The sequence below is a fragment of the Pituophis catenifer genome, unplaced genomic scaffold, assembly GCF_029215685.1.
Source record: "Pituophis catenifer annectens isolate HBS135680 unplaced genomic scaffold, rPitCat1.0.hap2 SCAF_2, whole genome shotgun sequence".
Classification (NCBI taxonomy): domain Eukaryota; kingdom Metazoa; phylum Chordata; class Lepidosauria; order Squamata; family Colubridae; genus Pituophis; species Pituophis catenifer.
Genome location: NW_027256882.1, coordinates 49,493,693 through 49,507,024, shown reverse-complemented (window position 1 = coordinate 49,507,024; position 13,332 = coordinate 49,493,693). Strand labels below are relative to the sequence as shown.

General features: G+C 37.0%; 1 protein-coding gene across 8 annotated transcripts in view; it reads left to right on the top strand.

The window, feature by feature from the left end:
* Nucleotides 1-13,332, top strand: part of CADPS (calcium dependent secretion activator) — a 444,424-nt gene that overhangs the window by 278,981 nt on the left and 152,111 nt on the right. For all 8 annotated transcript variants that reach the window (XM_070933536.1, XM_070933529.1, XM_070933531.1 and 5 more), the window contains 3 exons: nt 8,150-8,251; nt 10,045-10,108; nt 11,686-11,809. In XM_070933536.1, coding sequence (XP_070789637.1) covers nt 8,150-8,251; nt 10,045-10,108; nt 11,686-11,809 — 290 coding nt within the window. The remainder of the gene's footprint in view (nt 1-8,149; nt 8,252-10,044; nt 10,109-11,685; nt 11,810-13,332) is intronic.

The window sequence follows — 13,332 nt, the reverse complement described above, 5'->3', positions numbered from 1 at the left end:
CATTATTATTGCAAGCATACACACTGGGATCTTGTTGAAACAAAAATATAATTTTAACTATATAAATTACACCCTGGGATAATCCCAGTTTCAAAATTACAGTTAAATTTGGGGGTCAATGAAATTATCCAAGATATTGCAAAAGGAATTTTGGTTACCTAAAATTGCAAATGTTGTACATTCAGGAAAAGCGTGTCTTGATTTCACTGTCTGGTCCAGATTTGTTGGTTTTGGAATGTGCATTAGCTGCATCTAGAAGAGAAATTATTATCAGTATTGAATTTGCTGTGGATTATCCTTAATTTGTATATATCTTAATTTGCAAATATGGTAAGAGGTACCACTACAGTTGATATCAACTTTTTGAGTAAAAAGTTGGAATATCCCATAAAAACAATTGTTTAGCAAACCAATTGCTAGGGGTCTTAAAGAATATTAAAATGCCTTTATGATCTTAGAATGTGACTAATTCAACAATAGATTTACTTTCATTTACGAGGCACCTGTTTTAAAAGAACCAATTATCCAATATTGGAAGTATAAACTGGGGAAGGAGGAAGGACAATTATATGATATGGGCTTACTGCATTTTTTTAGATTTATTTTTTACAATTTTTATAATTTTGAAGTAAAAGCTGACTCAGAAATAATAAAAGGATCTCTTCCACTACCACCCAAGTTGCACAGATAAAAGTCAATAAGAATCTATCATGGCCAGAACAAATTATTATTCTCCTTACCTGGTAGAGAAGTCCTCAATCTATTCAGAACTTTGTGAAGTTCTGAGGGAGAACAGATATTGTATATCTCTTTCCAATCATATCCTGCCTGTTTTGAGTCAGCTTTGGAAAGGGATGGGTTTGGAAGCTATCAGAACACAGCATAAAGCTTCCATGACCAGATCAAACACCTCCTTCAATCTTAAAAGGGAAATTTCATTCCTCCTGTGGCCCCAAGAAAGCATTGCCATGGTGGCACAGTGGCTAGAATGCAGTACTGCAGGCTACTTCTTCTGACTGCCGGCTGCCAGCAGTTCAATTCTCACTGGCTCAAGGTTGACTCAGCCTTCCATCCTTCCAAGGTCAGTAAAATGAGGACCCAGATTGTTGGGGGAAATATGTTGACTCTGTAAACAGCTTAGAGAGACCTGTAAACCACTGTAAAGTGGTATATAAGTCGAAGTGATATTGCTAATGCAAGAACCAAAGGACTACAGTCTAAATAGTAATAAGCTTCCACATCATATTTCAGGATTATGTCATAACCTGATTGCCTCACTCTTCCTATTGGCCTGCAAAGTCATGCCACTCTTTATTTAGAAATCATATTTTTCATCCAATTGTTGTTCAGCCGCTAAATCATGACCAAGTCTCCATGACCCCATGGACCACAACATATCAGGACGCCCTGTCCTCCACTGTCTTCCAAAACTATCTAATCATCTCATCCTCTGCTGTCCTCTTCTCCTTTTCTTTCCCAACATCAGGGACTTTTCCAGTGAGTCCTCTCTTCTCATGTCGTGGCCAGAGTATTTGAGCTTCAGTTTCAGTATCTGTCCTTCCAAAGAAGAGTTATTTGACCTCCTTGCAGTTCAAGAGGCATTCAAGAGTTTCTTCCAACACCATAATTTGAAAGCCTTAATTCTTCAGTGCTCAGCTTTTCTTATAGTCTAATTCTCACAGCCATACATTACTAGTACTACTACTTTACCTATAATTCATTCAGTAGTTCTGGTTTTATAAATATGCAGCTGAAGAGTTTGAAGCATATAGTAAAGAGCCAAGGTGGCGCAGTGGTTAGACTGCAGTACTGCAGGCTACTTCAGCTGACTGCTAGCTGCAGTTCAGCAGTTCAAATCTCACTGGCTCAAGGTTGATGCAGCTTTCCATCCTTCCGAGGTGGGTAAAATGAGGACCCAGATTATTGGGGAAAATATGCTGACTGTAAAACCGCTTAGAGGGGGCTATGAAGCAGTATATAAGTCTAAGTGCTATTGCTATTCTAAATATTAGATGTCTATGACTGTAGTTTCTTTCAATTTTTTCATCTAAAAAAGAAAATCCCAGATTATTTTTGGAAAAGAGTACATAGGATTCCCACTGAGACTTTTTTCTATTAATGCTCAGTGAAATATGTATAGTAGTATCAGTGATTTCCACAGTCGCAGAAGCAGAAAGGTCTTTTTAACAGGTCGGCACGTATCAAACACTGTGAGCATTTCCAGTGTTCTATTAGTAGAATCATCGTTCTAAATTTGGCTATCCACTATGCACATGATTCGTGGTTTTGCAATCAAAAGACCAAAAATTAAAGCTTTCAATACTATTTTTATAAAATGCACCTGTCCAAAGCGATGCAAACATTTAATTAATTAAATAAAGCATGGCAGAATAATGCCTTTATTAGGATCATTCAAAAATTAACAAAGGTCACCAACCACTCTTCAAGCTATGTCAAATATAGACAACAGCTTCCATTAGCCTTGTCCACCATGGTCAATGGAAAATACAAAGGTTGGAGTCCAATGATATTGGGTGGGTGGTCATGATATGATTTCATAGGATTATGGAGTTAAAAGATACCTTGGAGTGTGGGAATCCTCAGATTATCCCAGCCAAATTTACCTACAAACTATCACTGATGAAGCATCCACAGTTTCACTGATTAACTGCTGTCATTATCAGAATTCCTGTCTACCATCAGGCACTATGGTAGCCTCTTTCCTTTAAGGATTGTCTCCCTTTAGCCTTCTTTATATTAATATCCAATTCCTTAACTACTCTTCATAGCAATAGCACTTAGACTTATATACTGCTTCACAGTGCTTTACAGCCCTCTCTAAGCAATTTACAGAGTCAGCATATTGCCCCATACAATCTGGGTCCTCAGTTTACCCACCTTGGAAGGATGGAAGGCTGAGTCAACCTTGAGCCTGGTGAGATTCGATCTGCCAAATTGCAGGCAACCAGCAGTCAGCAGAAGTAGCCTACAGTACTGCATCCTAACCACTGTGCCACCTCGGCTCTAGGACTTAGCTTCCAAGCCACTCATCACTTTTGTTGCTCTTCTCAAGAATCTTTCCAGTTTCTCAACATCTTTCTTGAATTGTGGTGATGCATACTGGACCAAATATTCCAGGTGCAATATGGCATAGAGAAAATATAATTTGAGGAATAGATAAAATGTAGTTTCACAATTAAAATGAATATTTTTTTTTATTCATGTGTCCTTTCATGATGGGGACAGGATTGATTTGTCATCTAATATAGTAAGGAACCTATATTACAAGTTTATCATCACGTAATATTTGGATTGGATATGATCCTCTGCCTTATGAACCCTTGTTGTACTAAGATTTTTGAGGATGGATGTCTTTAACCTTAAGTTTGGATAACCCAGTCTTCTAGGTTCAGTCTTCTAGCAGCAATGAATGTTCCTGAAAATCTGGAGGAGTTCCCCAACTTTCTCAATATTTTGTTGCACACTTGCCGGAGGGTGGCATACAAAATTGGATAAGGATGATAGGAAGGTTAATAAATCCTCTGCAAGTTAGTACTCTCAACTGCCAGATCCTTTTTTTTCAAGAAACTGCATACTAGCACAATGGAAGTACCTTGAGATATGAACTTTCCAGCTCCTTTCAGTTAGTTCTTAACAGAAACGTAATAAAGGGCATCCTAAATTATAATGAAAATTCACTGCGTAGTAAAACCAAAGCTAATTACAAAAATGCAGGGGTTATGGCGGGTGGTGAAACATTAGATTCCCATGACAGTGGCTAGGATATCAAAAAAAGAAAGAAAGAAAGGATACCAACTAAAGGTTTTTTTTAAGGTTTGGAAAGATCAGTGCCAAATGAGGGTCAGTTTAACCCAGTGGCTCTCTTCTAGAGTAAGAGCTTCCGGTCTGAACTTGAAAAATCTACAAGTTGTTTTGACTAACACAGTTCCAAGTCCATTTTGCTTGAAAACAAACCCTACTGAGTTTGTTGGGGCCATTTCCAAAGCAAAGGTTCCCACCTTATTATGACAAACTGAACAAATGGAATAAAGAGCCTTTGTTCGTTTGCCTCCACAGACTAGCACTGGCACTCTCTGCAAATGATGATAAAATTTGCTCCCATTGAAGTCAGCAGAAAATAGCGAGCTGGAAATAGAATAGTTCCTGTGTTGGACTAGGGATGGGCAGAATGCCCTATTTCCACTCCCTGGCATTTAAAACTTTTTCATTGGGGAGTGTTTTGTGGAATGCAGCAAAATAAGCAGCAGTCTGCTGCTCTGATCCTCAGCACAATTGGAAGCAACTTATCTTGCAATGTGTTCAGAATCTAAGTGTCAGCCATGGCCATCTGTAGCCATTGGTTACCATTTTGTCTTCTTGGAATCAGCCGCTTTCTCTGTAGTAAGCATGTCAAGTTTGCCATAAGTTTTAAATTGATGTCTTGAACTAAGGAAGGAGTAGCATAAAAGAGCAAGTTTTCTAGCCACATTTTGCTTTGTTTTACATTTCTACTCATGTCAAGACATTTTTCAGTAAAACACTTCGTAGGTTATTGCTTCAATCAGGGAAAAATTCACACATTTCATTTAATAATAGTGTGAGAACATGAGATGGGCAACTATATCACCTCCTATTTGGATTCTCCCTCATTGGGCAATTGGCTGACACATTAAGAGGCAGTGATCTGTGAGAACTGATCATGCAATAACTAGTGGTAACAGATTTACACGTTCACGTTATCAAGCAATAGTTGCAATTATCACATTGATAACATATTGTATACTTACTGAGTTTTATCAGTAAACAATGTGTTTGTATATTTTAGAATAATTAGTCTTGAAAACTAAGTTCTTTAAAATAAGCAGAGATTTGGAAATTAGCACTGAGGCTTTTCTTTAATTACTATTATTTCTATTCGAAATGAATCCTTCTATTTGACTCTTGGCGAAGCAACGCTAAACAAGCCCATAGTTTCAAAGAGTAGGCTGTTGTCTCACTTTATGATTGTAGGAATGCTTGCTTATCAAAACTAAACCAATTTTTTTTGGGGGGGGGGAATGGTTAAACAGCAGGCTGAATTTTTATAGGTAGTATTTTGGCATATATTTAATCAAAATGAAGCCTGAATTGTCTTGCTAGGGTTATTTTAGTCTTCTAATGATATTAATAGCATAACAAGGTTTAGAAGCCCAGAATTCATTGAATGCAATGAAATCTTCCTGGTATCATTGAAGCATTAGTGTACAGGATTACTGAGAGCTACTACAGCCTCAATCAATTCGTTTTAATGGAATTTTCTTATTTCTTATCAACTCTTATTTTCCTCCTGTAACTTGCATGCACTATGGGATCTGCTCTGGAGATCTTTCCTGAAAGCATATGAAGAAGGCAAGACTAAAAAGTGTCATTGCACTTATGCCTTAAGCCTCAGTGAAAGGTTTACAATTTATTTTCCCCATTTAATTTTTTTAAATCCAAATCTTCATTATTATTGTCTTTAAAATGAAAAGTTAAGAATTCATTTTAAAACGTCGAGCTTATATACCCTGCTAGTAATGTTCATTTAATCATATTTCTTTTTATGTATTGGTAGTTTGAGTTATCTGAATCTTTAGGTCATAAATTGACTATACAGATTGCAGTTGTAAAAAAAAATCTTGGGAACATTTTGGGTCTTTAAAAGGAACATAAAGCTTCCCAATTAACCCTTGACAGGAGGTTCATTACAAGCTTCGTAATCCCTTGCCAAGTCTTTTGTGTAGCGAAACTAGCCTAGTACCAAGGATTTAGGAAGCTTAATCCAAACATGGAGAGGGGCTTTAAATAAAAAGCATTTATTCAGTTTTAAGACTTGCATTATCTTTAAAAGCAGGTACTTTCAGCTATAGCCTACACACAAATATACAAATGCTTGTGATATTGGTTGCCCATAGGAAAAAGGAATACATCCATCCTATGGCTCATTTTCTAGTCTGAGTAAGAGCAGGTTGGGGCAGTCAGGAGATTTTCACACACACACACACACACAGACACACACAGAGAGAGACATGTTGTGGCAGCAATGAACAGGGATACAAAAGCATGTTTTTGGATACTCTCGGGCCCTTCCTCTTTGTTACACAAACACCAATAAATAATAGAAATGCCTAATATTTATTCCAGCAAAAGACTAATTTAGCTACTTTGTAGGCACAAGGTCCGTAGATAAACATTAAGGAAGAAAAAGGCACTTGTCTTTCAAAAGGAAATATAAGAACATAGATTTCTTATCTATTTCCGGGGGGAGGGGAAGAACAGTGATAAGAGCTTTTTAACAGGAAAACAGACCACTTTGGAAAATGATGGATTTTCCTTTACTGGCGGTGTTTAAACAGAGAGTAGATGGATACACAACTGTCAGGGAAGCTATAAAGGTGGACTGAGTAGAGAACTGGAGTAGATGAGTTCCAAAGTCCCTGCAAATGGCTGCATACTATTAAAGGCAAAAGACGTTCATCGTTCTTTTCAGTCTTGAATAAGATATTTGCAGGAAAGGCATTAAGAAATTACCTTCTTGACTATTAGTATCTCATTTTTTTACATATTAAAGCTGAAGCAATATTGTGTCCTATGCTAATGGGTTGGGAGCCATCCAGAATGGGTTGGAAGCTGGGCAGGTATATAAATGTTTTAAATGAAATAAATAAATTAGATATTATAACAGTGGTGTCAAATATCGTTATCGAGAATTATAATCTTCTGGTTCTGGTGACTATTTATTCAACTATTAATTCAGATAAAGCATTTTGATTTAAGCTGGTCTTAAGCTTACATTGTTTGTAAATCAGAAGACATCTACCACTTGTTCAGATAAGCATTTAATGAGTTCCGTATTAGCAACAGTGATTGTTGATGTTAAAAGAAAGTACATCCTTTTTGTAATGATCAAGATAGGTTATTGTTTGTCTACTTTAACAAGATCTTTGATACTTCCCCAGGGAAAAACAATCATTTCTATTAAAGCTACTGTTCCTCGTATTTCTTATATGTCACCTCTCACCTTTAATTTACTAATTGATGAACACATGGGGTTTCCAAAGGTTTAGACTGGGATGGGAATTTAAAAAAAAACATATTGGAAGAAAACAATGGAAATCTACTTTAGTAAACCTGTCAAGAAAACTGCAGGAGTCAAGGATATTGTTCTCCTCATCTAAAATGTTGACTGGCACGTGTTCATTTCAGAAGCATACAAGCAGCCATTCTCCACCCCCCTGCACTTCCTAAAGTCTACTGCCAAGATTGATACTCTCAGAAAATGAACCTCAAAAGCTACAATATTCAGTCATTTTAATTTTGCACCTCCTGCCATGAATGATCACTATTATTTCCTGATCTATATGAAGGGACGTGGTGGCTCAGTGGCTAAGATGCTGAGCTTGTCGATTGAAAGGTCGGCAGTTCAGCAGTTCAAATCCCTAGTGCCGCGTAACGGGGTGAGCTCCTGTTACTTGTCCCAGCTTCTGCCAACCTAGCAGTTCGAAAGCACGTAAAAAATGCAAGTAGAAAAATAGGGACCAACTTTGGTGGGAAGATAACAGAGTTCTATGCATCTTTGGCGTTTAGTCATGCTGGCCACATGACCACGGAGACGTCTTCAGACAGCGCTGGCTCTTCAGCTTTGAAACGGAGATGAGCACCACCCCCTAGAATCAGGAACAACTAGCACAGAAGTGCAAGGGGAACCTTTACCCCACTACCCCCTTTATGGGGGTAGTTTAAGCATGTCCTGGTGAAAAATGGTATTTATGATAAAAAAAAATCTCCAAACTGGTTTTATAAAACATGATATATGAAAAGGAAGGTGTATGGTTTCCATAGAAAGACAGAGACCTAGCTCATTAACGTCAATCTAAAAGTGGGTGTTGTAATCCACACAGAATCAAAATAAGGGAGTAGATTCTCTGTTCAGAGGTTTATACATGCAACAAAGTCTGGAGGACTCCATCAGCAATTTCAAGTGTTTGTAATTGAAATGATGCTATTTATTCACACAATTTTTTAAAAAAAAATTAAAAGTGTAAAGAAATGCACGCTTTGGATTATAGTGGTGATGATTCATAAAAGTCACGAGACAGCTTTCAAGTTATTCATAGTGTTTTTTCTTCAGGCCTGATGGAATAGGAACGGTAACAGTAGAAGAAAAAGAGCAGTTTGAAGAAATCAAAGAGCGGCTGCGATTGTTATTGGAAAATCAGATCACACATTTTAGGTAATAATGGCTATTTCAATTTCCAAATCGGGAGTTATGTCCTCAAGTTTCCACTGTTGGAGTTATCATGGCTTGCTTAAGTAGTAGCAATTCATTAAGAGTTGTAGACAGAATGCTTAGGAGAAGAACTTGCAATTTTAAACTTTAAATTTACCATTACTCTAGGGTGATCCAATTCCACTTAAATTTATCAATGGTTGAAATCGATTGTTATGTGAGTAACATTCCATTTAGGAATGGAAGACTTCCTAAAGAAAACATTTCTTAATACTGTCTCTTCCTCTTTAAAGTCTCCTAATCTAAAATTCTTCCTGGGAGGGTTTTGTGATCTTTTTGGATGTATCTTGAGAGGAGGGAATATAAAAGGGAGGAGACATCTTGCTTTTTGCATCAGTAGATAAAAGCCGTCCGTCTGTCCCCAAGAGGAAATACCCCAAATGTTTTACTAGAACTTCAATCTTCCCATCGGAGCCATCATCTTGACTTTCATGATCATACCCTTATACAAACACAGGTAGTCCTTGACATACAACCATTCATATAGTGACTGTTCAAAGTTTCAATGATACTGAAGAAAGTAACTTATGTCCGGTCCTCACATTTGTGACTATCACAACATCCCCACAGTCACATGTCCAAAATTTGGGCAGTTGACAACCAGCATGTATTTATAATGGTTGCAGCATCCTGAGGCCATATGATCACCTATTTCACTGGCTTCTGGCAAACAAAGTCAATGGGGAAACTGGATTCACTGAATGACCACATGACTCACTTAACAAACTTCAGTGATTCACTTAACAACTGAGGCAAAAAAAATGTGGTAAAATCAGGCACAACTCAATTAGCAACCACTTTGCTTAGCAACGTGCTGGTTGCTGGCATTCTGGTCCCAAATGTAGTCATAGGTTGAGGATTACCTATATTTATTAATTAAAAGTGATGATATGGTGATGGGCAGGTTTTGATGTTTAAAACCAAAACAGCTGTTTTCTTTATCTAGGGAGAATGACTGGGATGTAATATGGCCATATTATAATGTTGTCTGAATTTTTTTTCTTCCTTTTGCCTATCTAGCAATTGTCTACTCTTTTTCCTCATGTCCTTTCCTCTTTTTGATTCAAGCATGGAGAAGCCCATTTTCTCTTAAACAATCATGTAGTTACAGGATTAATAGGTATCCTTGCTTCTAATGTACCAATGAGCCATGATACAAAATCCAGAATCATCAAATTATTAATTTGAAGAAATCAAAAGAGATCCGTACAGAGTAGGAAAACCAGTACAATCGTCTTGGTTGGTATACCAGTAAACATCACTTCCAATTTGAAATCCTCAGTTGTCTCAGTTGCTTTCCTGATAGAACTCCAAGTATCATATCAAGAGAATGTTTGTGAGCACAAAACATATACCCATCTCCCAGCTAATTTGGGCATTAATCAACATTGTTCATATTTATTGGAATGATAACTCCACAGTCTCAACAAATAAAACTGTAATGGTATAAATTATATATGAAGTAATGCTGGATCTAGCCATAACTCATTTCCTGTGTCTAACCAAGATTTCAATTTATCTGAGCCTTGCACATCTTCTTCATTCATTAAAAATTTTTCTTAAAAGGCATTAACTTAAATGTTCAACTCGAATCCTGTAGTTTCATTTAAGCCAGTGTTTGTTGACGCAGGAATTCAGATGAAACTAGGCCAGGAAAATTACTCTTTTTGTCAAATTGATGTAACTATATCAAGTAATATATGGGAAAAATATTTAAAACTATGTATTATTTCTAGGTATTGTTTCCCATTTGGCCGACCAGAAGGAGCTTTAAAAGCCACTTTATCACTCCTGGAACGGGTAAGCATAAGATCAATATCTAAGGGACTGCCACAAAGGAGAGGGGGTCAATCTATTCTCAAAGCACCTGAGAGCAGGACAAGAAGCAATGGATGGAAACTAATCAAGGAGAGAAGCAACTTAGAACTGAGGAGAAATTTCCTCTCAGTGAGAACAATTAATCAATGGAACAACTTGCCTCCAGAAGTTGTGAATGCTCCAACACTGGAAGTTTTTAAGAAGAGGTTGGACAACTTTTTGTCTCAAATGGTCTAGGGTCTCCTTCTTGAGCAGGAGGTTGGACTAAAAGACCTGCAAGGTCCTTCCAAGTTCATTATTTTGTTAAGGTTGTCGAAAAGCTAAGGCAATGAGCTAGTTTCCATATTTGGCCATCTTCATCTAGTAGAATTTAAATTGGTTTGGATTATATTGGTTTGAAGAGAGGAAGTTAATTTGCCTTTCCATCTTCTTGGAAATGATGACTGGGAGAAGTATTAATTTTGTTAATCCGACTTTCATCCTAAGCATTGTGTACACTAGTTTACATGGTTGGACTTACTCAAGTTATCCTTCCAGGAGTTATGGTCCTCCCAGTAGCTCCACCGTATCTGAAGTAATCGACCTATCCATTCAGTGAAGCTTCATATATAGAGATTGAGCTATGTTTTGATTATGGTAGTGCATAGAACACTGAGCTACTTTTCTCCTAAATGAAAAGTCATTATTTCATTGTGGAGAGTGAAGGCTGCTCTTTGCTCAATACACCAAGGAGAGAACGAATCTTTCCATCTGCAGCCCCTGCAGAAATCTATTCTAGAGATTGAAGAGATTCTCTGAAGCCGATCTGAGGAGACTGATGGCTGCACAAAAAGTCTTTGGCTTGCACAGCCATGGATTTGATTCAAATCATCAGCATATGGAAATTACATTTGGAGGCTTGATGTTCTAAATTATGGTTGCATATAATTAAAACATTCTATAAATCATACAAAACCAATCTGTACTCCTATCGCATAATCCATGGTATTTTATCTCATGGAGCTGTGACTTTTTTTTTTTTTTATTGGTGTATACATTAATGCCATATGCAGGGCTGATTTCACAGCCATAAAATTCTTTGAAACTGTAAATACCAGAGACATTAGGTTTCAAAACCATGCAGTCCTATAGGATCTTAAGAACTGTATTATTTATTATGGCTGGAGTTTCATCAAATGGTAAAATCAGATGATATTGCTCTATTATGTTGCAGTATAAGAACGTAATTCATTTCCAAATATGGTCAAAAATCGATCTTGGTAAAGGTGAAAGGAAATCGTGATTTTGAGATGCCACTTAGACATTTTATAAAATGTGCACCCTATATAGATTTGTTACACATCCTTCATCATTTCGTGCAGTGTTTCAAAATATAAATTGCAAAACCAGACTGAGGGCCTCAGAGACCAAGTCCAAATACTTCAGAGACCAATGGATAAGGCTACTGCTGACTTCTTTTCTGGCCAGAAGAGGGAGACAAAGGGCATTGGGAGGGTAGATGATTTTACAAATAATAATAATTAAGAAGACATAATAAATCAATGCTTCCTTATATCAAGGTTTTGATGAAAGACATAGTTACTCCTGTCCCTCAAGAGGAGGTAAAAGCTGTCATCCGTAAATGCTTAGAACAAGCTGCATTGACTAACTATACCCGGCTATCAGAATATGCAAAAATCGAAGGTAAGGTAAATTTAATTCTTAACTTCAATGTTAGCTCCTCTTTCAAGAAAAGGAGATTTTTAAAAGCTGCTTTAAACATAAAGATCATCTGTGTATATCATTACCAGATAAACAGACGTAAATAGTTTTTTAAAACACAAAGCGAAATGGAGAATAGAATAATCCTGCATAGAACAATAATCAAAATCCGGCATATATTCCCCTCCTACCTCACACACCAAAAGAAGTGAGTGAAATCAATATATCACTGCTGGTAACAGTGGGTTCATTGGACAATTGAATGAGCAGAAACTTAGAAATGTTTGCATGGCACTCGTTTCTTTAGAAGCTAATTAAAAATGTCTACTTTTTTTCCCTGGATAATGTTTGTCACCTTCCCTTTTTGTATAGCAGCTCCTGTCAAGTCAGTTGGCCTTGTGCTGGCTTCAGATCTCATTCTTGTCACTCTAAATTTGCCGCAGATGATATTGCTGACCTTTTACATTAGGAAAGAATAACAATTAGTGACCAAAGACACATGTAGCCATCAAAAAGACATTTTAAAACTTGCTTGAAGATACGCTTTTGGCAGGAATCTAATTATACATGCGAATGGATCTTTAATGCATTCATCAATTTTCATTGTTACTCGGTTGTTGCTGAATAGTAATGTAAAAACTCCGGTTAAATATCTTGCTGTGAAATGTGAAACGTGGAATCATGCAATATGGATGGTGGTTTCTTGTCCTGTATGAGCCGTGAAGCTTTACTGTGTTCACTTCGAGGAATAACACTGGCAGAATGAATATCACTATTCAATTTCTTTCTTCTAGTCCTTGCTTGTCAGAAGGTCTGTTGTGATAAGTCACATATTTCCAGGGTCTGTACACTGATATACTTCCTCTCTCTTTCAATGTTTTTTCCCCCCATTGACAATGCAAATTGTGTACCAGTGGTAATGAATTCATTGTTATGCATCCAGTGAGAAACACTTAAGAATTGGGCACTAAAAGGATGTTTATCAACTCTTGACTCGGTAATGAGCAGTGAAAATAGAGAAGGAAAGCAAGTCTCTTGAGTGCTGAGCTATCAAGCAATTTATCCAAGCCTACTACTTCACGGGTTTTAATTGGTGAACTCTGTTACAAATTTCAATGTTTAAATCTGCTTCGTGAAGACATGGGAGAACTCCAGTAGAAAAGCACCTTTGGGCTTGTTGTTTTCCTTTTGAATAGACCCTGGGCTCCATAGATCTCTGTATAACCCTCACTAACTTTGTCGGTAAGCTGTGCTCTCTTCTTTCAGATATATCTATGCAAAAACAAACTTTATGATCTGTAAGTAAAAATGCATTCATTTCCCAAAAACCTAGAACAGTTAGCGTGTACTTTCCTTTTGTGCCTCAATTCTTCTTGATTGTGTTAATTCTCTGCCCTCTTTTTTTGGCACTGTGACTTTAGGTCTGGGAAACTTTGAAGCAACAAACTCTTTTTTTTTTTTTTTAGTTTTTCTCTCTTTCTCTCTCCTTTTTTTTTTTTTTGTAA